At 39.5% G+C, this 20759-nt stretch overlaps 1 protein-coding gene across 8 annotated transcripts in view; it reads right to left on the reverse strand.

Annotated features, from left to right (window-relative positions):
- Nucleotides 1-20585, reverse strand: part of ATP8A1 (ATPase phospholipid transporting 8A1) — a 106575-nt gene extending 85990 nt beyond the window's left edge. For 2 of the 8 annotated variants that reach the window (XM_030491500.1, XM_030491499.1), the window contains exons 1-5: nucleotides 19983-20219; nucleotides 10728-10842; nucleotides 8869-8968; nucleotides 6224-6322; nucleotides 2341-2386 (exon numbers count right to left, since the gene is read on the reverse strand). In XM_030491500.1, the coding sequence (XP_030347360.1) occupies nucleotides 2341-2386; nucleotides 6224-6322; nucleotides 8869-8968; nucleotides 10728-10842; nucleotides 19983-20031 (409 nt within the window). In that variant the 5' untranslated portion in view covers nucleotides 20032-20219. Of the gene's footprint in view, nucleotides 1-2340; nucleotides 2387-6223; nucleotides 6323-8868; nucleotides 8969-10727; nucleotides 10843-11114; nucleotides 12102-19444 lie in introns of those variants that run through there. The other 6 variants (XM_030491498.1, XM_030491496.1, XM_032920042.1 and 3 more) reach the window with 6 other exon arrangements.
- Between the last annotated feature and the right edge of the window lie 174 nt (nucleotides 20586-20759).

Below are 20759 nucleotides of genomic sequence, written 5' to 3' on the forward strand. Positions count from 1 at the left end.
AATCAGCTCATAAATGGATGAGTCAGACTCATCAAAACACAAGACACCTGAAATCTCAAGAGTGCTCTAACCCTAGCTTGATACAGTGACTTTTAAGCAAAATTAACATATACCGACATTCAATTAAATCCATTTTTTATAAGACTAAAAAAAGAAGTGATGCTGCTATGCTCCTTTTATATAACAGAGAACTTGTGCCATAAAGTCTTCTGCAGTCTGGCTTTCACATTTTTATTTCCCATTTTTAGCTGTCTCTAACTTTCAAAAGCATGCTCCATCTGCCCTACACACGACAACTTCACCACACTGCAGAAATGCACATTTCATTACATCAGAATGTCTGACAGTGTCCTGCTGTGTATGTATGCAGCCTCAGGCAACAAAAATCATCCCTAATGCAGCCTAATAAATCAAAATCCTCCACAAAAGGTTTTTAGTAATTGAAATTTGGAAAGTTAATTATGTAAGGTTAACTGAGATACAGGTGGTCTTTAAGGAATAGACAGATGAAGGGAAACCCATATAGAGAATCTATACATGCACCTGTCATTTCATTAACAATTTCGTATGTTTAAAAGACAATAGCAGGTGGAGCTGGATATATAATGTACTAAGCACATTTTATGTAATGTAACTTTTCATGGTTACAGAACTGCTGAATACATGGGGAAAAAAGGGTACCATACTGATTAACTTTTTAACTATTGCTTTGAAAATGGACTCTATTTGACAATACATTTAAATATTGCTTTGACAGTATGCTAGGATTGATGTTGTGAATCCTACATTAGCTTAAGAAACTCGTTTCTCAGTACTAGCAATATTTTATGTATCCTCATTACACTTTCAACTTCCAAGATGCTCTTTTGCATGCATGGAACATTCAGGAATTTTACGAACAGTCACCAAAGAGCCTAATGAGACGCAACCAAGGAGAAGAGGCAGCAAAGACATTAAAACAAGTCTCTTATTGATTTAAAACTCTGTACACTCAGACAAACAGTAGAAAAAACCAAAAGGCACTTCGAGATTCACTGCTACCTAAAACTGCTGGTTGCAATCTCAAAAGCTATGAACACTTGATGAAAGAATTTTGGATGTCTAAATTAAGCTTTCCTTTGTTTTTTTATGTATAGATAAGACAGTATCTATTTCTCCAGGCCTGTTCTCTTGAGATTCCTATTTCCAGTACTTTCGGTCAATAGATTTGTTTCCTTGTCCTATTCAGCTACATGCTCAGTAGTTTCATAAGTTATCTTCCCCCTCCATCCTCCATAAATTTTACAATAAGCTTCAAAACTTATGTACAATTTAGGTGGGCTTTAGAATTTATGTTTTTAAATTAGAGACATTTCCAGTGGTTAGCAGTGATAAACATTTCCGATTGTCTTTAGTCAATGACTTCATCCCTCCCTAAAAAACTAGGGGTTACGTTTGTCACTTATTTAAAAAAGATTCTGTATAAGATTCTCCTCTTTGTGGTATTTTTCAAACTTGCTGCAATCAAATTCACATGATGCTTATTCCTCCTCCTGTTTATAAAACCAGGACCAGCTCTATCAAGAGATGCCTACCTCAGAACAAGTAACATGAAAAGTTGAAAAGCAGCAAAGCAGGAACTTAAACTTGGACTTCCTACACGACAAACGTGTTTAGGACATATTAGCTAGTATCTTCCTCACTTTCTGAGCTAAAATAATCCTCTGATTTAATAGTTGTTCTTTTGTTCATTAAAAAAAAAAAAACTTAAAAAAAATCACATTCCAAAGTTTCGGGTTGGGTACACTGCCTAAATATCTCATTATCTCTAATCAAACCATTACATTGATTTCATATTAAAAACCAAAACAACGAAACCCCCCCTCCATTCATTTTTATCCACAGTTTCGAAGCAGCATTGAAATATAGATCCATTTTATAACTTATCCTTCCAATTGCAGAGTTTTTCAAAACTGAATTGTTCAAGATCTGATGGTCAAAGAAAAAATATTATTTGTGTACTTAGAAATGCATAGATTTTTCATCATAATCTAAGCCTACTAAATACAGTGGTGATTACAACCTTTTAACAGCTACAGCATCATCTATATTAAATGAGTAAATGTTAAAGTTTCTTTGGAACCTCATAAAGATTTGGAACATATTCCATTTGGTGGGGCTAATGTGACTGCAAATTGTTAATGTGACTGTTTAGATTTAAACTTTTGAAGTGATCTGCAAAAGCAATTTCCCACTCAATTACCTGTCGGCAGTTCAGATTACACTACTACCATCTGCAAAAAATTCAAAACACAACACCCCTCCCAATCCACAATTAATAGGCTTAAAAAAATTTCCTACCTTGAGTTTGTTTCTTGTTCACTGCGTTATCAGCTTTATGCCTTTTCTAAATTAAAAATGCACAGTGGTTAAAGACTTCTCTTGACATGATAAAGCTTTCACACTTAAGATGAAACCAACATGCAATACCCCTCCCACTCATCAATTCAATAAAATGATTTAAAAAACATTTTAAATATTACTATATATTACTTTCATAATTATGATCATCAGGAAAGTCACACCCAGTTCCGGGCTAATTGCATTGTATTAAAATGCCCTCTCATGCGGGCAACTGCTATCTAAACAACTTCCTTATATAGGAAGCAGTGTACTTGTATACCATAACTTTGCCCTTTTCTAGAACTGGGAGCAAAGATTGTGGAACCATTCTTCATACTGGTGCCTCATACAGATCTGAAGCCAAGCAATGACTGTGTAAACATAGGACTTCACTGCTAGCTAAGTGCCTGCAGACTTCAGCAACAGTAACAAACACACAAATCAACCCTCCCCGCTGTGGGATAATTACTGAATATGATTTAGGAAAACACACCTCCACCCCCAATGCTACCCGCCTCCAAAGTGAGACCACCCCTCTTTGAGCATGCTCTTTGAATTTTTTGTGGCATATACCTTTAAAAGCGAAGCGAGGAAAATTTACACAAATAACAATAAAGGTATGTATGACTAGAGTCACTCAAGCTCCACCTTGAAAGTGAAAAATAGTATAAAAATGACCCAAAAAGTGGGGGGCTTTAGGGAAGACATCATCGTGGACAAGCCAAGGAAGACCCCATCAGCTGACTACTCTCGACTCCTGGGACCAGTCGACAGGCTGGACCTTTCTTCCCCCCCATAGGGATGCCTTTGGGTAAGACTTGCACTGTATCCAGTGCTTCCCTGGGAAAATTAGGAATCTCTATATAGAGTTACTTTTTACTTTTATACTTTAAAGCCAGGCTGTATTATTCACAACTTTGTCACGCGGTTGTATACCTTATTATTTGCACGTGCTTTTGCAGACAGTGTATTTATCACCGACAATCCATAAGAACCTGTATCTGTTGCTTTAATAAACTGCACTGTTTAAGTAGCTAATCGTAAATCTCTCATTGAACGCGACCAGCTCCCTCAGTGTGGCCGTGCTAGTTCGTGAGCACTATTAGACTGAAGGTGCAGTGCACTATTAGTGCATCCGGAATCGTGATTATTCAATATATTGAATGCGACCGGACTGATAGTGGCAAATTGGGCATCACTCAGAATCTAAGCCTAGCTGCACCCAGCCCCTCTAATATCTGAGGACCAGCTGGAAAGCAAGGGGGTTTATTTTCTGCCAAATTATTTTACCCTTTCATGCAACACCCCCCCCCAACCCTAAACAGGCCATAATGTCCCTCAGTTTTAATGCAGCCATGAGAAACCTTTTGACAAAAATATTTTGATGCAGCTAAGAACCACCAGCATTTTCAAGGTATAACCAAGCTCAGCTACAAAAAGGCTTAGGAGACTACTAGTTTAAACGCAGTATTTAATAGTAATGAACGTTGTTCTTCCTGAGCAGGAACATGATTTGGAAAATTAATTTAAATAGAATTAACTGTTTTAGGTAAGCTTTTTGAATAGAGCTGCATAATTCATGCCTTTGAAATACAAAGAAAAATCAGAAGCAACCTTGTAAATTTAAAGAAAAGTAAGTCAAGCTACTCAAGAGATTTATTTCTAATAAAATGCTGGTATGACTGAGCTAGCAGCTCTTAAAAGGCCACCTCATCACTTTGCAAAGACTAAGTTATTATTTTTTACAAGATTTTCACAAATAATCAGCAGATTCACCTTTCAAAAAGATGGCTGATTTTACAGATAAATAACCTTTGATCAATGGGAAGGCACAATAACTTGATCAAAGAAGGTGTTTCTTGGCCCATGAGGAGAGTCTCTTCCAGGTTAAAAAGTAACAGTCTAATGTCAGTTTCTTTCTGAACTATGATGGGTGAAAATCATCGGAAACAGCTGATAATCTAGCACCGCATGTCACAAATTTTGCTAGCGCTTCTGAAGCATATATGGAAAACACATGCTGTTCATGAATAATTTTTATGCTAACATCTTCTGCATCTTGGGATTTCATTCCAGAAAAAGCAGCATTTGGTTCTTAAGCTGGAAGTATTATTTTGATAAGTATATTTATTGATATCAACACGTAAAGTTCCCATCCAAAAGCCAATTAATCTTGCTTTAATCTATGGTGGTGATAATCTTGGGTATCTCTCTGTGTAAAGAAACTAAGACATAATGAAAATTAAAGGTTAAGGGAAAACACACACAATATTTTACTATGCAGCAAGCGGTCAGCTTTCACAGGAAAAAAAAGTGCAGCTGTCAGTCAGTCAAACATTCCTGCATGATACAACCAGCAGGCAACATTAAATTTCATACCTGTTTGACTACAAAACCAAAGCAAATAATTTTATTTGGACTACACTCCAAAAAACTCAGCTGTGCAAGTGAGAAATTCATGAAGTTACATAGTGTATATATATACACACATGCACACGCAGAGCCCTTAAATTAGCACCTAAATTCTCTCAATCAGCTCCTTCATCTCATTCCATTCCAATTAAGTGCAGCAGGAATTAACTACATGCTGAAACAATGTAGATTTAACAGAAAGAAAAATAGTATCTGAGATGCCTTTAGGTATCTCTGTAGTATTTGGTAATGAGAACTTTATTGTTTTAGCTGACACATGCAAAAAACACTAAACCTCTTCCCTGTCTCCCCCCCCATGCCAAACTGCACACTTCAAGTTGCAAAGAGCAAATCGTAGACACAAATAGCAGAAAAGCGACTGGATGAGATAATTTTTAAAAAAGGACACTTTGTACAGTAGCAGCAGCCTCAGTTTTACATGTGCCTAGACACTGACAGATGGTGCAAGTCTAAGCATTAACAGCAGAATGGTTAAAAATATCTGAAAAAATATTAATTGATTTTATGGCTTTTTTTAAAAGGGATTTTGTTTATGTAAAGGGAAAGCAACAAAGACATTTAAGGAGAAGCTGACTATTGGGCAGCAAATACTAGAAATGCAACAGAGAAAAAAAATATTTATTGGAAACATCATTGCCTCTTGCAGGACCACTCAACTCTGTGGCCCAGGAGCTTCACACAACCCTGGGGGACAATATATCTTGCCTGCCATACATTCACAGAGGTAGCTTAGAAGATTGAGATCACTGTATCGGCAAAAAAGGCAGCATGTGACCAGCCACCCTCCAATTCAGGGCTTATTTACAGCTCACCACTCTTGCTCTTAATCATGTTTCTGCACCTACATTGTAATTCTGCTCAACCACAATAAATATGATGCTCCCAGGAGCAGGGAAAGACTGTACTACCTGCAACCCTTTACAATAATCAAGGAACAGTGCAGGAAATAAAAAAAATCCTCTAAAAAAAAAAAGTATTTAAAGGTTATTTGGCTTTAAAATAAGATTCCACCCAAGATGAATTCAGTAGGTTCCAATCTTCTTTTAGTGGAGCCATTGTTTGAGAAATTTGGCAATATTCTGGTCTTGACTGGATTCTGTGGAGTCTTTCCAGTTCACACGTTAAAAATATCCTTCATTACTGAGAACTGTTGACTAGAAACAATCTATATAATAAACACAACAGTCACTGTTTTGCCATGTAATTGTCACATGTATATATAGTAAACACACTTTCAAATTATAGTGCCATGTTCTACAGATTTCATCTTCTCAAGTAGCTTCAGAAGCTTTCAAAAGCATCCAGAAGGCAAGAATGGCTCAACACCAAATTATTCAACAAAATTTTTGTAATATAATCTACGAAAAATTTGAAAGCTATTTGAAAAATATTACTATTAAATACTTACAATATCCTCTATTATCTCCTTCACTGCAGCTACAGCTAAAATAAATAAGAGAGGGACCAATGTTGTGTAACGGCCTGTTGGTGACACATCTGGTATTTGCTATTTAAAAAAAAAGAAAAGAGAAAATTTGTTTACATTGCTGGTTGAAAACATATTTTTAACACAAGAATCAGCACTTTCTGTGCAAACACAGACAAGGCAACTGGATTCACTTTTTACACATGGAGCTGATTATTTCCAAGAGAGGATTATTGCCTTCAATTTAAAAGCAACTGATACGATAAAACAACATTAGCTTTTTAAATAGCATAATATTCAGTAGAGTTACTTTCAGAGGTTTTGGTGTCTGCAGAATATTCATCTTCTTCTGTATTTCAAATTACATTAAAATATATATGTTTATAAACCACAATTTTTTCAGTTTAGATTTTTGTTAGTGGACATAAGTCTGAGGTATTTTTACTTCCTTACAGTTTTAATCTCAAAAAAATATTTTGTATCATACTAGTTATTAATTGACAAATTTCAAAACAGCTGCTTTCTGCCAGACTGTTGTAAGAAATCCATTTTTGCTAAGCAGGTATTGCCACAGATGATGCAAATGAATGTGTATGTAAATGCTGAGAAAATGCAGCTATTTATGTGATGCACATGGATGGTTATCCATAATTATACTGACTAGAGTTCTTAACTGGCAACATTGATAGGTGAGAGGATTGCTGCCTTAACAGACTTATAATAGGAAATGCATCCAATATGACTACAATGAGATCTTTGGAAACAGAGTATGCTAATAAGTGGTGCCTCAATGTGGTTGGAAGACATCCTCAATTTATCATAAAACGTTCAGAAAAACCGCCAGTGTTACTTATGATTTATATAAATTTCTTTTTGCTACCACCACATTGTGCTTCTGAAAGAAATCAGGACGTTATATGTACATACACATCCTGTGTTTCTTGGAGTAAGACTAATATAGATCTATTTTCCAGGTTACTCTAGACCACATTTTTCAAGCAATTAAATGGAAACCAGGCACAAAGTTGTTGTTGGGCAAATGTCTATGTGTTGGCTACAAGGGAAAGGGATGTATCACTTCTCCAGCTGTTCCTACCCTTTCATTCCCCTCTACACATATGCCCAAACTCCCCCATTCCAATTACACATTATTTTCCAGGCAAAGTATGAAAGCGAAAGGGGCACCCGCCTTGTACCCTGGTTCCACTACCCCATGTTTCTTACTCCTGTGTGGTTTCACTGATAGCGCGATAGGAGATGGTGGGCTTGTAGATCCTAACGTTCCACTTCCTAACATTCCACTTCCTCCACCTCAAGTACCGACCTGCCAGCCGTTCACCTAGTCATGCCAAGCCTCAAAGAGCTTCTGAAACCTCACATTCTGTGTCATGAGCTTGATGTGCTCAGTGGCACCACAAGAAAAACTGCTGAACCACTGGATTATCCTGAGATGCCAGATGTCAAAAGAATGTTTAAAAGCCACAGATTTCCAGGCAAACAACCTAGTGAAACTGCAAATTTCAGATTTTTTTTCTCCTAGAAAACAGTGTAAGCTATCTGTGCAGATGTATCCTAAGCAACTGCTCCAAGCACTTACAGCAGAAACAAAGAAACCTAAGTACAGAGGAATCAACTTTTACTTACTAAAACATCTGAAGCGAGGGAGGAAAAAGCACACAGGGCAGTATATATGCCATTATATTAGTAATTTTTATTTGGTATGTCAATTCCTAACACAATGATCTCCACAACAGACAAATCAAGGCATTCTAAAAAAAATGCACTAGAAATTGTGAAGAAAATGTGTTTTTATCAAATATGATTATAATACAGAACTAGCCAATGGTAATTATCACTGCACCTGCCCACAGTTCAATCAGCTACTGCCTTCATAGGATAGCATACCCCCTCCCCCCAATCTACTTTATCAACTTGAACTACTGCAAAATGAAAATATTCTGATGTATCTGCAAAATGTTATGTACTTCTTCAAAAAAGTTTCAGTAAGCTGGGTCAGGGATAGCCCTTTTTACAAACATACTGGATGAAGCTACAATGGTGGTATAGAAAAGACTCTGCACAGGTAACCAGTTGGGATATGGGAAATAACTGCTATAGCACTGGACTCCGCTGCTGGTTTTCTTCATCTAGACTCAACTTCAGTCCTTATCAGCTTCACTCTAAGAATAAATATTCACTTCTCCTCAGCTGCAACTCCTGCCCCTCAAAACAGACTACAGGATTAAAGTTCATTAAGTTCAGTTTTTTAGGGGGTACCCTCTATTATGAGAGATGTCTACCAGAGGTAACATTTTTTCTGTGTATGCGAGGTATTATTAAATGGGATTTTCCTGTCACAACAGTCTTTTTCACCTGACAGTATTTCAGCTATACTTAACCTGTTTTACAGAAAAATCTTTGTGTGTATTTTGTTATCTCCAAGCAGCAAAAAAGCCTCACAAACCCAAACATTTATTAAAGGTATTTCTGCACAATACAGCTATTCTGAGAGGCTAACTAGCTCAGAAAGAATGGTACACAAACCTCTGTATCTCTGCAAAACACTGTCTCGGTGTAAATACTCTCTTAACAAGTTTCAAACATTAGCATCTCATTGTTAATCTTACCTGTAGTAATGCAATAAAAAGAAAAAATGCATTAGCAGCTCTTCTGAACTGGGAATAAAGGAACCTTGGCAGGAATGTGATTATGTTGTACTTTGCAGTGCTGAGAGAAAGAGAAAAAACCCACGCTGTTATTACAGTACAAAAAATCCTTCAAATTTATTCTTTCCCTCTCAGTTAGGCAAACTTTCAAATAAAACAGAATCTCTTGTGATTTATGTGGTACCAGACAGATTTGTTTTGGCTAAAAGAGAAACTGAAAGACTTCTACAGAGATGGTCCTGCAGGCATCCATGACATGCCTAACCCAGGGAAGCACGTGCCACTCACAGCTTCCATGTTGAGGTAAGAAGTTCCCTCTCATCACCTCTGCCTGCTCTGTGGGAAGCAGTTGAGCTCTGCTGTCATGCAGTTATAGGCAACGAGGAGAGGAAAAAAAACAGAAAAGGTAGTGGGCAAGCAGTTACACCAACACCAGGGAGCAGGTAGGGCTAGGCCCAGACAAGTACCCTGCCCTGGAAGCTGTGGCATACACTTGGCAGCTAACTCTGCACAATGCCTCCAGTTCAGAGAAAATTCATGGGGAAAGAGGTATAACAAGCATAAAGAGGAGGGTGCTAAATCAGGTCTGAGGAGCTGTGGAGCTTCTGAGCTGGGTGTGAGTTTGCATGACTCAATGCAAAAAACTAACAACAGGATCAACTGAATTGAAATGGTGCATTTAAGAGATAATTAAAATTACAAAAATTTGTTAAAAGATAAAATCCTTCACTGAATGAAAAGTTCATTTTTTTGTTTTAAACTGATAAATATTGGATATTAAGTGTAGTTTTGCTAGGTTGGAAGAACAGAATACAGTTTATCCCAGCATAATAATCTCTGCTAAGCCATCATCACAAAATGTTTTAGCTCCCAGCTCTCTGTCAGCCTTACATTTGTTTAAGAACAGATCACTACCATCTAAGGTCCTAAAACAGTAATAGTGAAAATAATCATGCCAGAAACTTAAAAGCAGAAGACTTATAAGACTATTTTTAAGTTAGTAATGTTGAAGTTAGTAATATTTTTAAGTTAATAATATTTTAAGTTGGTAATATTTTTTTTGACTTTGCATAAAACAGTCAATTTAAAGGGGGAGATGAATGTATCCTGTAGAAAAGCTCAACATTGTAATGAAACAAAGCAAAAAAGAGAAAAAAAGTTTTGTACACAAACAAAAAGCATTATAAAGTTTATCAATTCCATGGAAAAAACCCATCACATTATTTTTAACGTGTATAAAATTTCTGCATACTATCAAAAGTACCTTCAGAAAACACACCTACTTAGGATAGGGCTACTTTGCCATTCATTTACTTTGAATTTCAACAACGGAACTGAGGGCATTATCAGATTTAAACATATGTTAGTGTATGACTTAAAATTCAACAAAACCAAAAAAATCCACCCCAACATAAACTATCTGCAGAGTCCTAAAGCCTGAATTCGAAATTCAAAACCAGTTTCATTGTAAGTAGTTGACTGAAAAAGACAAGAGTTTCAAAAGCACAAACAATGCCATGCTCAAGTGAAGTACATCTGCATTGGCACCCAGTTACCAGAAATACGTTCAAAGATGAACTCCACCGAAAGCTGAAGAAGAAATCCATACTCTCGTGACAAGCTGACAGTGCAGCTGTAAAGCATCCATACCTTCCCCACCCTGTTCTTAAAAATTTGGAAAGTCAGGTTTGTAACTGCAACAGTTCTGCTGCTCTTATTTCACTTCAATCCACCCCCCCAGAGTCTGAGACTTCATTTTTGCTACACAACATGCAATGTTCTGAAATTAAATATGTATCAACAAAACCACTAGTTAATACCTGACATGATTATTGCAGAATTTGGTTAGCTGGGGCTGATTGATGAATATAGTTCTCAGTTCTTCTTGATCAGCTAAAGAAGTTTTCTCTGAAACATCATCTGTCTTCTCATAGCCTGTAAAAAGACAGTATGATTTTCCATATAAATACATTTGTATACACACATACAGAAGACTCAAGGCACTTCATGACAAAAAAGGATATCCATTGTGAATGTGAACTCAATGCATTTGCATTTATCACAACTAATGATCCATTTTAAAAAAACCAAAAAATTATATAGTCAAGGCGCTTTGTAAAGCTATGGTAATGAATAATAACTGTAAAATCTACTGATCAGATCAGATCTCATGGACTTGTGTATTCCCAGGTTAACTGTTCCCTAACCTAGTCTTCCTCCACCAAGGTACATCCTTCTTGCTTCATCCTTTCAAATTGGTATCAGGAACCCATGGTTCCTGAAGGCTAATCTTATCAGTAGAGACGAAAATGGAGAAGGCACTATGTACCACATCATTTCCCATGTCCTTTGTCTCCAAGTTGCCTGCTCTATTCGGCAGTAGACTCATATGTCCCATAGTGATCTTCTTCCTGCTGTTACATCGGAAGGAGAATAAGGGCTCCTACAGGCCCCGCACCAAATTAAATGCCAGGTAGGCTTTGGCTTTGTCAGCTAACCCCATCCCTCTATACTCCTCTCTAGCCACCTATCCCTGCTTTTTCTTCTTTTATGTTCCCTTTTTACACTTGAGTTTTGTTAGGGGCTCCTTGCTAATTCACGCAGTCCTACTGCCACCTTGGCTTCATTTCCTGCTCATTGTGATGGGCCAATCTTGAGTTGGAAGGACTTGATCCTTGGAAACCAAGACCACTAAGAATTTGTTGGTTAATGGGATACCATTCCTTCACCTGCTACAAATTTTCTGCATGACACCAGCCAGATTATTCCTAGAGAAGTAACATCAGTATATTCTTCATTTTGTGTGTACTTAACTTGAAATGGTATTATTAGACTTACTGAGATTCCCAGCACCTGCCTCCACCAGCCAGTGAAAGCTGTGCTTTGTGTATATTCTTCTATAAACTATGAGGCATCTTGTACAACCTGCATCACGACTTTCATCTGTAAAAGGGGATACTAATGTATTCTTTTCTCTCAAGACTTGTCACTAATGTTTTGTAAATCACTCAGCCACTACACTGATGACCAACAGCCCGAAGCAGTCTGTTCAGCCTGGAGCTTGTAAACACAGGTATGGCATAAATCAATCACCAAAGAGTTGTAAAATGATAGCAATAATCTGTGTGTGTATAGTTGCTTTTTAAATAAGCACTCTCCATTCTGCATGCCAAATGAGAAACATACATAGAAGAAAATTATGTCAGAATGCAATTGAATACATCAGAATGTACATGCATGTCAAGAATAATTAAGACTGTAGATGAAAACTTAAAGCTTATTTCTAGCATGTTTTATAAATCCTTACAAACAGGTTACACAAAATCAAAGTCATCCTCCAGACCACTGGCCTTCTACATCTTAACCATTATATCCAGATCATACATTTCAGACACAGCCTTGCAAGATCAAGTCTCCACACATTGTGAAAGACTCAGCAGAAACTTGCGATTTCATGCCATTTGCCATTCAAAATTCACAGATTCTATTATGACACAGGACATCCCCACTACTACATTCATCCACTGCAATGTCTCTATTTCTTTCCTTCCTCTCCTCCAATGAAAGGCACACATTCGACACCCTTTTATTCAAACTTTGGTATATATCTCAAGAAGACCCTTCAGAGAAAGGGCAGCCATCATACATCATACAACCACAATGATAACCATCATACAGCTATCATGACAACCATTGTACAACTGGCTATGCACGACCTCCAGCACACAATTCCATAAACATATATCCCTATAACAGAACTGCATATAGGCACATCTTTAAGAAGAGTAGGTTTCAGTCAAGCTGCAGGTCCACAATCAGTCATGTGTTTATACCTGACTGAGCCCCAATTCATTGCATGGCAAGCACACCTTCATTCCAGGTATAGGACATTTACTGTCCAGTTGCTCAATGAACAAGTGAACACAAAATATGGCTCCTATGAAAACACATGGGTGAAAAAGTTGGAAACTATTGTGTCAAAACACCAACCTAGCCTGACTAAGTTCAGGAAATACAGAAACATTTTGCACATCTGTGGAATGTATTACTTTAAAACACTCATTTAAATTAAAACTTACAGCAGAATAAGCCTTGAATACTGACTGTGATAGAGTAAAAGCAAATGTTAGGAAGCATTAAACACTATATATTACCTGTTTGTTAAAGTGATAAACTCAGATATTTATTTCTAAATATCAGTATTCCTTTAACAAGATGCAAAATGACAGCAAAATGGTGCTGGTAAGCTTTCTAAACGTTCACTGCCTCACTTCTTACTACCTTGAATTCACTTTTTTTAATTTTCACTTAAAAAAAATAATAACTCAATCTTAGGAGTTAAGTTGTGCAGCCTTCTATACTCCACAGCTTCAGTAAAACCAGCTCTCGTGGCCTAGAAGCATTATACTACTACTCTAAAAGCTTTAAAGGTTATAAATGTCCCATCACCTCCCTGTGTAAACTTTAGAATACATTCACTACAGTATGCAGACTTGACTGGTACATAATGCTCAGTATCAAGGAGATACAATTTTTCTTCCCTATTTGGGTTTGTCTACATGTGTATACATGTACACAAAAAATATCTAAAAACTTATGCATTTCGTCTCAAACCTGACCTTTAAGAGCTACCTTTCTATGAAATTTAAAAAAACCCAATCTATAGGACAGAGCTTAACTGCTGACTAACATAAGAAAAGGTCTCACACATCAGTGCAGGAAGTCTACATAAAAACTCACCACTTTGCAAAAAAGAAGCTACTAAGTGCTGTATTTCTTCCTCCAGAAGTGAGGATCCATTAGCACCAAACCAATTTGTATGAACTCAGCTACTAAGCAAATAAGCAGAAGCTGGCCTGTCATAAGAATCTTGTCTACAAGTAACTGCAGGAACAAATAAAAACATACCCATGCTTAAGAACGGAAGGGAAAACATCTCTTGACGAAAGTAGCTACATTTTTGATACAGATGTGTTTGAAAAGGATGCATGAAACACATAACAAGAATTAAAATGAGTTGGTTGCCCTTCTGTAATCCATTAGAAGGTTCCAAGACAACAGAAGAGTGTTGACTCAAACATTCAGAAAGTTGACAAAGAAAAAAAATACACCTGAAGTACAGAATCTAGACAGGAACAATAAAAATCCCTCAACACATGCACAGACAATAGCAAAGCATCAGCTGTTACAAAATGCTGGTTAGGAGAAAGAAGTCAGTGTGAAGAATAAAAGTAAGAACGTAAGATGGAGTAATCTTTTTTTTTTTTTTTTAAGTTTAGTTATTGCTGTGTAACAGGTATGAAACTGATGTCCATTGAATTTGCTTCTTGTTTATTCATCGCACTAAGCATTTTTCCAGTGCTTAAAATTAAAAGTAGCATCACTCTTCTTGGCCTAAGGGCCACAATTTCAGGTTACAAAAAATTATTAAGCACCTCTTAGCAGTAATTTTGAAGTCTCACATCTAGCAAACAGCAGTTATCACATTTCAGACAGGAACTATGATGCTGTACTAGTAAGACCTGCAGTTCAGAATGAAGAACAAGTATATTCCAAGACTTCCTCTGCTGTGGCTTGCAACATTGCATATATTTAACCATAGCTGAGCTGATATTTAACCACAGCTGAATTATCAAACAGATTCTATGACATACATTCTTATGTGCCCCCACGGATGGAAAGGCATCTGACTTGAAAACAGTTGTAAGTCAGCACTTTAAAAAGAATAATAAGAAATGTTAACACATCACACTACTCTAAAAATTCATTATGCAGAAATGGTAAGTTTCAAAACTAATTTCCTCTTAACATTCAGAATCACACTTTCTGATAATATAGTTTGATTATTTTATAATTTTGTCACTACAGGGCCAAATCCAATTAAAAATAAGCTTCAATGTCAGAGGAATGCAATTACCCTCATCAGAAAGTTCGCTTGCAAAGCTGTTGCATAAACTACAGTCACTGTACATAATATTTTGTTTTGCACTATGAAAGTTATTCGCTAGTGGAACACAGAATCTGGAAATTATTGATGGATAAGCACAAAACACCACGAATTTCATTCAAAGTCACTCAATAACTGAGGTTTTGGTTCACGATTTCTTTCAATCTGTTCAAAATTAAAGAATGGAAGCAAATTCTATGCAAGAGTGGGAAAAGGTAAGAAAACATTGGAAACAGAGTTGCTGTCAATTCTGAGAATATGAAGACTGCATAGTTACTTCCCAGGGTACAAGCTGTACCTGAAAAAACGTGTTTTGCACAGAATACATATTTTCAGTTTTGCCAATAAAAATAACACTTTCATCAATAACAAAGCCCAAATAAATAAACAGCCAATGAAACAAAGCCCCCAAACAACCAACTTGAGCCTTCTTCAACAAGAGAACCCACCGAAGACTGTATTTTGCTTCCAGTAAATTTCAAAGCAACTTTGTTCCAACACATAATATTTGCAGAGACTCTTCCTAAATCAGTTTTGATTAAAAAGTAACAAAAATAAATTCTAAAGAGTAAATATTGTTCAAATATTTTCCATATAGCCAACTTTTCCTTTAGGTAGGGTAGTTTAATGGCTCCAGCTTTCATTCCTTAAAACAGTCTCATTTTCATTACAAGAAATGGATAAAGATACATACTGATAACCTGTAATATGGAAAGAAAGGGAAGGAAATAAAACACTCAAAACAGAAGGATTTTGATTCACTTCCCTTAATAATTAATTTTATTTTTTTTAAATTCTTAAAACACAGCATTCAAAAGCTTTAAAAGCTGGTGCTGTAACCAACTACTTCTTACATGAGTTAGTGTTGTGGTTTAATGTGGCGGGCAGCTAGCCACTACACAGCCATTTGCTCTCTTCCCATCTAACAACTCTGTGGGACGGGGGAGAGAACTGGAAAAGAGGTATAAGTTGTGGGTTGAGATAAAGACAGTTTAATAGGGCAGAAAAAGAAGGAAAAATAATAATAACAAAATAAAAGAATATACAGAACAAGTGACGCACAATGCAATTGTTCACCACCTGCTGACCAACGCCCAGCCACCCCCAGCCAACTAACCCCGGTTTTGTTCTTCAGCTTCTTGTGCAGCCCCAGCCTACTCACTGGCACGGCAGTATGAGAAGTGGAAAAGTCCTAGACTCTGTGCCAGCAGTGCTCAGCAACAACTAAAGCATTGGTGTGTTATCAACATTATCCTCATCCTAAACCCAAAACACAGCTACTAGGAAGAAAATTAACTCTATCCCAGCCAAAGCCAGAACTGTAAGTCTGCTAGCTCATATTCCTGAAGAATGCAGCACAGTTTGAAGAGGGTATCAGTATGAAAAGAAGGTACCTTTAGAGTTATTTATTGTGATAGACCTTCAATGACAGAACACGCACTGGGAACCTGACCAATCAGTCTGTCCTTCTGGGGAGTCAGAGCACAGAAGGGAATTGGAATGACCTGCTTGAACTTGCTGCTACTGCTGAGATGGCCAGGCTTGCGCTAGAACTAGACCATGTTTTTTTCCCATTGTGAAGCACTGTGAGTCTGCAAAACAGACTTGGCAGAAATAAAAGGAGTCACAAGCAACTGTGAGCATTACATCTGGTAAAATGCTATATAGTTCTACAGTCCATGAGTAGAAACTCCAAAGGATATATTAGGCATTTCGAAAACAGATGGTCCGCCAAAGACTATCTGATGACTGCTATAGAATTTCAAAACTCTTTCCCTCTTCAGGTGAAAGTCATCTCACCTTGCACAAGTTCAGCTTCACCGAGTTTTCATACAGGCATTTACCTCCACTAACATGAAGAACTAGTTATTGCCTACTTTTGTTGGTAGACAGCACCATGGCACCCTCAAATCTCTATCCTTTCTTGATGACCTAATATAGTTCACTGATCTCCACCAACACATGGAAGAAAACCATTAATGCTTCAATCTTCAGAGAATACTATAAGAACTGCCACAATTCCACTTTCCTAAAATCTCTCAAAAGAAATAAAATGCTTTGAATGATTCCGTTTCATATTACTTAATAGATGCATATATTAACTGTGCAGCTATATATAGCTAAAATAACCATAGTTAATTACTGTATTTAATAAAGCTAGATGTCAGCTACACTACTCTAGGATTCCCCATGTGTTTTGCAACTGCAGAATACATGATGCCAATGCAAGTACCAGAGCACCAAGTGTCTGAAGCCCAGGTATAGTTCTAAATTAAAGTTACTGGTGGTGAAAACGCATGTACTGATATCCTAAATTTGTTTAGGAGGGCCACATCTTCCATGCCTTGAGCCAGACTTTATTGATACACATACCAGTTTATGATGAACTGCAACAGGGGTGATAGGCACAAAAAAATCTATTAAAAAAAGGTTATAAATGTGCCTGGTTATCTTTCATTTGCCATGAAGAGCACAAGAACCTGAACATGTTGTCTTACAGATGTTAAAACACCTACAATTTTTATTTTGTAATAATTTACACACTGTAGTGTCAATTCTGTGCAACTGCCAACCAACTCTTGGGAATGACACGTGTGCATTGTTCTGACAGTTCTGACTTGGTTTATTTCATCTGAGCACAACAGTTGATCTTCTCTAGTAACAGTATTACTATCTCTTCAGAGAAAGCTTAGTTCAGAGATGATGTCAAGAGAGTCCTGCCTGATAAGGTAGCTCATGATCCATGGAAAAGGTCTCTGAAGCAGAAATTAGATGCTGCAGTGATAGGAGAGAAAAATGAGGTTTTAATTCCAAAGATACACTACAAAACCTCTAGATTAAGAGAAGTAATATTAAGCTTGTCTATCAGATCCCCACAAGTCTTAAATTACTCAAAGGAATGGGTCCATGCCATAACAGCATTCATGGACGCTGCTGTTTGTGATTACAGTATTACCACTAACTTCCAAGGAATATGGAGGGACCATGCCAGTAACAACTCTGCAGTGTAGGTCCGACTTCAGTGGAGGTCTCTGAAGGCAGCCTTATCATCATGTCACACAGTGCTTATTACAGGCTTATCTAAGAGACTTGTGTGATGGGCAGAGCCAGGGTTTTACAACTCTCTTTATGTCACTGTCAAATGCTAGGGATGAGACCCACGTGCAGAACTCTGGAGTTCTCTTTTTCTAGAAAGTAGTAACACTTGCAAAGAACTGTTTAGAAACACGAGCTGCACAGTCCAAATGTGCGGATTAACTAGACTTGGAAGCCATTTATCTCAAAAAGAAAAAAGGAGTAAGAGGCTCGTTAACATTGGTTTCACTGTGAATGAACTGAGCATAAATAAATTTAACTGAATATGAATAAAATGAACTAGTGTAACGTTAAGATTAAGAAAATGGTAACAGTTTCTAAATGATTTTTCTTTGAGTAGTATAGTATGAGTCAATAACTCCACTGCTACAATGAAAAATAATCATGTCATTTTCCAAAAGTTAAGTTTCTTAAATTAAGTTTCATACCTACTTTCAGTCTTAAACTATTTTTGAGAAGCTTCTTAAACCCTGTATGCAACTGCTTCACCGTCATCCATCCTTGAACACTATTCAAATAAGATAACTCCCCCCCTCCCCCTCGCCTTTTACTGCATCTCCACATCTTAGATAGACATTTACCTTTAGGGAACACAACATTTGTTCATTTAATAATCATTAAGATTCCTTTAATTAGATTACTTTAAAGAGAGCATCAATGTTCCCAATTTATTTGTGCTAAGCTTGCAGTGAAACCCAACTGTCTGGAAAAAGAAAAACTGGAAAAGAACTGAAATTAAGCTCTGAAAATTTGGACATTTAACTAGCCCCATTATACACATATACTAATCACTGTGGGTAGAGCAGCACAGCTGCTTTGGTTGTAAATGCCTTTCAAAAGTGTTCCTAGAAGGATGTACCTTCTTCTTTTCTTAGAAAGATGCATTCTTTTATTTCTTGGCCAGCTAACATTACCTAGGTAGATGCAGAGCCAGACCTCCTACAAACCTAGGAAGGCATGTAACAGAAAAGAACCTCAAGATAACAGCCTACTTCCAATCTATGTTTCTTCATGCTCTTCCTAGCACAAATAAATAAACAAATCTCCTTTGTTAGGAAGAAAGGTACAAGGAGAAAGTTTCTACCTCCCTATATCGTCAAACAAAGCCAGAAAATAATCAACCTGATGTAATGGTTTCAAGTGCAAAAACTTTCAGACAAAGGGATAAAACCTGCCTACCTGCCTTGGGAAGTATGCGTCACCACAGTGACGCTTCCATCGTTACCTACAGCCACTGAAAATCATAACCTGCCCCAACAGACTGCTGCTCTGCTACCACGGACTTCAGCTTTTACTTTCGCATGCAATACATTTTATTTTAGTATCATTTCACTGCAGTGATTCTTTTTACAAGGCAGCCCTTGACACACTGTTACCTGAAGTCTAAGCAATCCTAACCCTTAGGTTAGGCATAAAACATCAGCAAGGTCTGAAGCTTTCAGGCATGCTCCCCGCACCAGAAACGCTTATTTCTGATAATCGGCGTGCACTTACACATTACATATAAAAGAGATGTGCCGGCTTGTTCCTAGGACGAATATCCCTCGACAAATATACTCGGCCATGAGCCACCGCCGCCTCTCCCTCCGCCGCTTGGGGCCAGCGGGCCGTGCAGGCAGACACACCGAGGAGAGGAAAACAACCGCTTGCCCGTTAACGCTGCCACCGCGGACGCGCAAACCGCTGCCCGGGGACTCGCGGCCCCAGCAGACAACGGGCAGCCATAAACACGAGACCGCCCGAGAACCACCATCACCACCACCACCACCACTCACTCCCCAGCGCTGGGGGTCGATGCCCGGCTGCGGCAAACGCCCGCCGCCGCGGCCCCGCCGGGAGGGGTCATGGTACGACCGGAGGCCGCGACGAGGGGCGGGCAGCGTTGCAGCACCGGCTCCCGCCGCCTCGCCTTCCCGCCGTCCTCTCCCGGCCAGGCGGGGCAGACTTCGCCGCAGCTCCGCGCCGGAGCGCCGGGCGGGCTCCTCCGTGCCTCCCTGCGGGCGGGGAGCAGCGGGCGCCGGGCGGCACTTACCCCCTGCGCGGGACCGGATCTCGGACACCGTTTTCTGCACCGCCGGCATCGCCGCCGGGCGGGGGGTTGTGGCGCGGCCGCCCGCGCCCCGTGCACCTGCCGCACACCGGAGCGCGCCCCGCGCCGCGGCGAGGCGAGGCCTGGGGCGAGGGCGGCGGGTCCAGGCAGCGCCGGCTTCTCCGGCAGCTGGAGGCAGCAGACCCTCGCCCCAGCTGCGCCTCCCTCCGCTGGCGGCGCCGCTTCTCACTGACAGCTGCGGCGCCAGCGCTCCGCGCCCGCCTGCCCCCTCCGGAACCTACCAACTCCGCCCCCCACCCGCCTCCTCATCCCACGGCGTCCTGCCGCCATCTCCCGTCCCCACGGGCTCAGCGTTGTGGGGCCGCTGCGCCGAACCGGGCACCGGCCACTGCGGGAGGTTTACGTCCCGCTCCAGAGCGAGTGAGGGGTACCCGGTGTGCCCCTCACCCCGTGACGCGGGGGGAATGGAACGCTCCGAGCCCAGCGCCGCTGCCCGGCACTAGGGGCGGGCGGGGGGCGCTCCGGGGAGGGGGGCCTACTGTCTCCGGCGGAGCTCGGCCTCGGCGGGGCGGGAAGCGGTGGGGCGCCGGGCGGGGCGAGGTGGGCTATTGGGGGCGGTGACGTTTGTCGGGCAGCTGGGGCAGCCGGCGGCCTGGGCTGAGGAGGTCGGGTGAGGGGGGAGTGGAGGGCAGCAGGCCGGGAGGGGGAGCGTGCAGAGCTGCCCAGCCTTGTTATCTGCAGCGGAGGCTCCGCCGTCCT

The sequence above is a fragment of the Strigops habroptila genome, chromosome 7 (genome assembly GCF_004027225.2).
Source record: "Strigops habroptila isolate Jane chromosome 7, bStrHab1.2.pri, whole genome shotgun sequence".
Classification (NCBI taxonomy): domain Eukaryota; kingdom Metazoa; phylum Chordata; class Aves; order Psittaciformes; family Psittacidae; genus Strigops; species Strigops habroptila.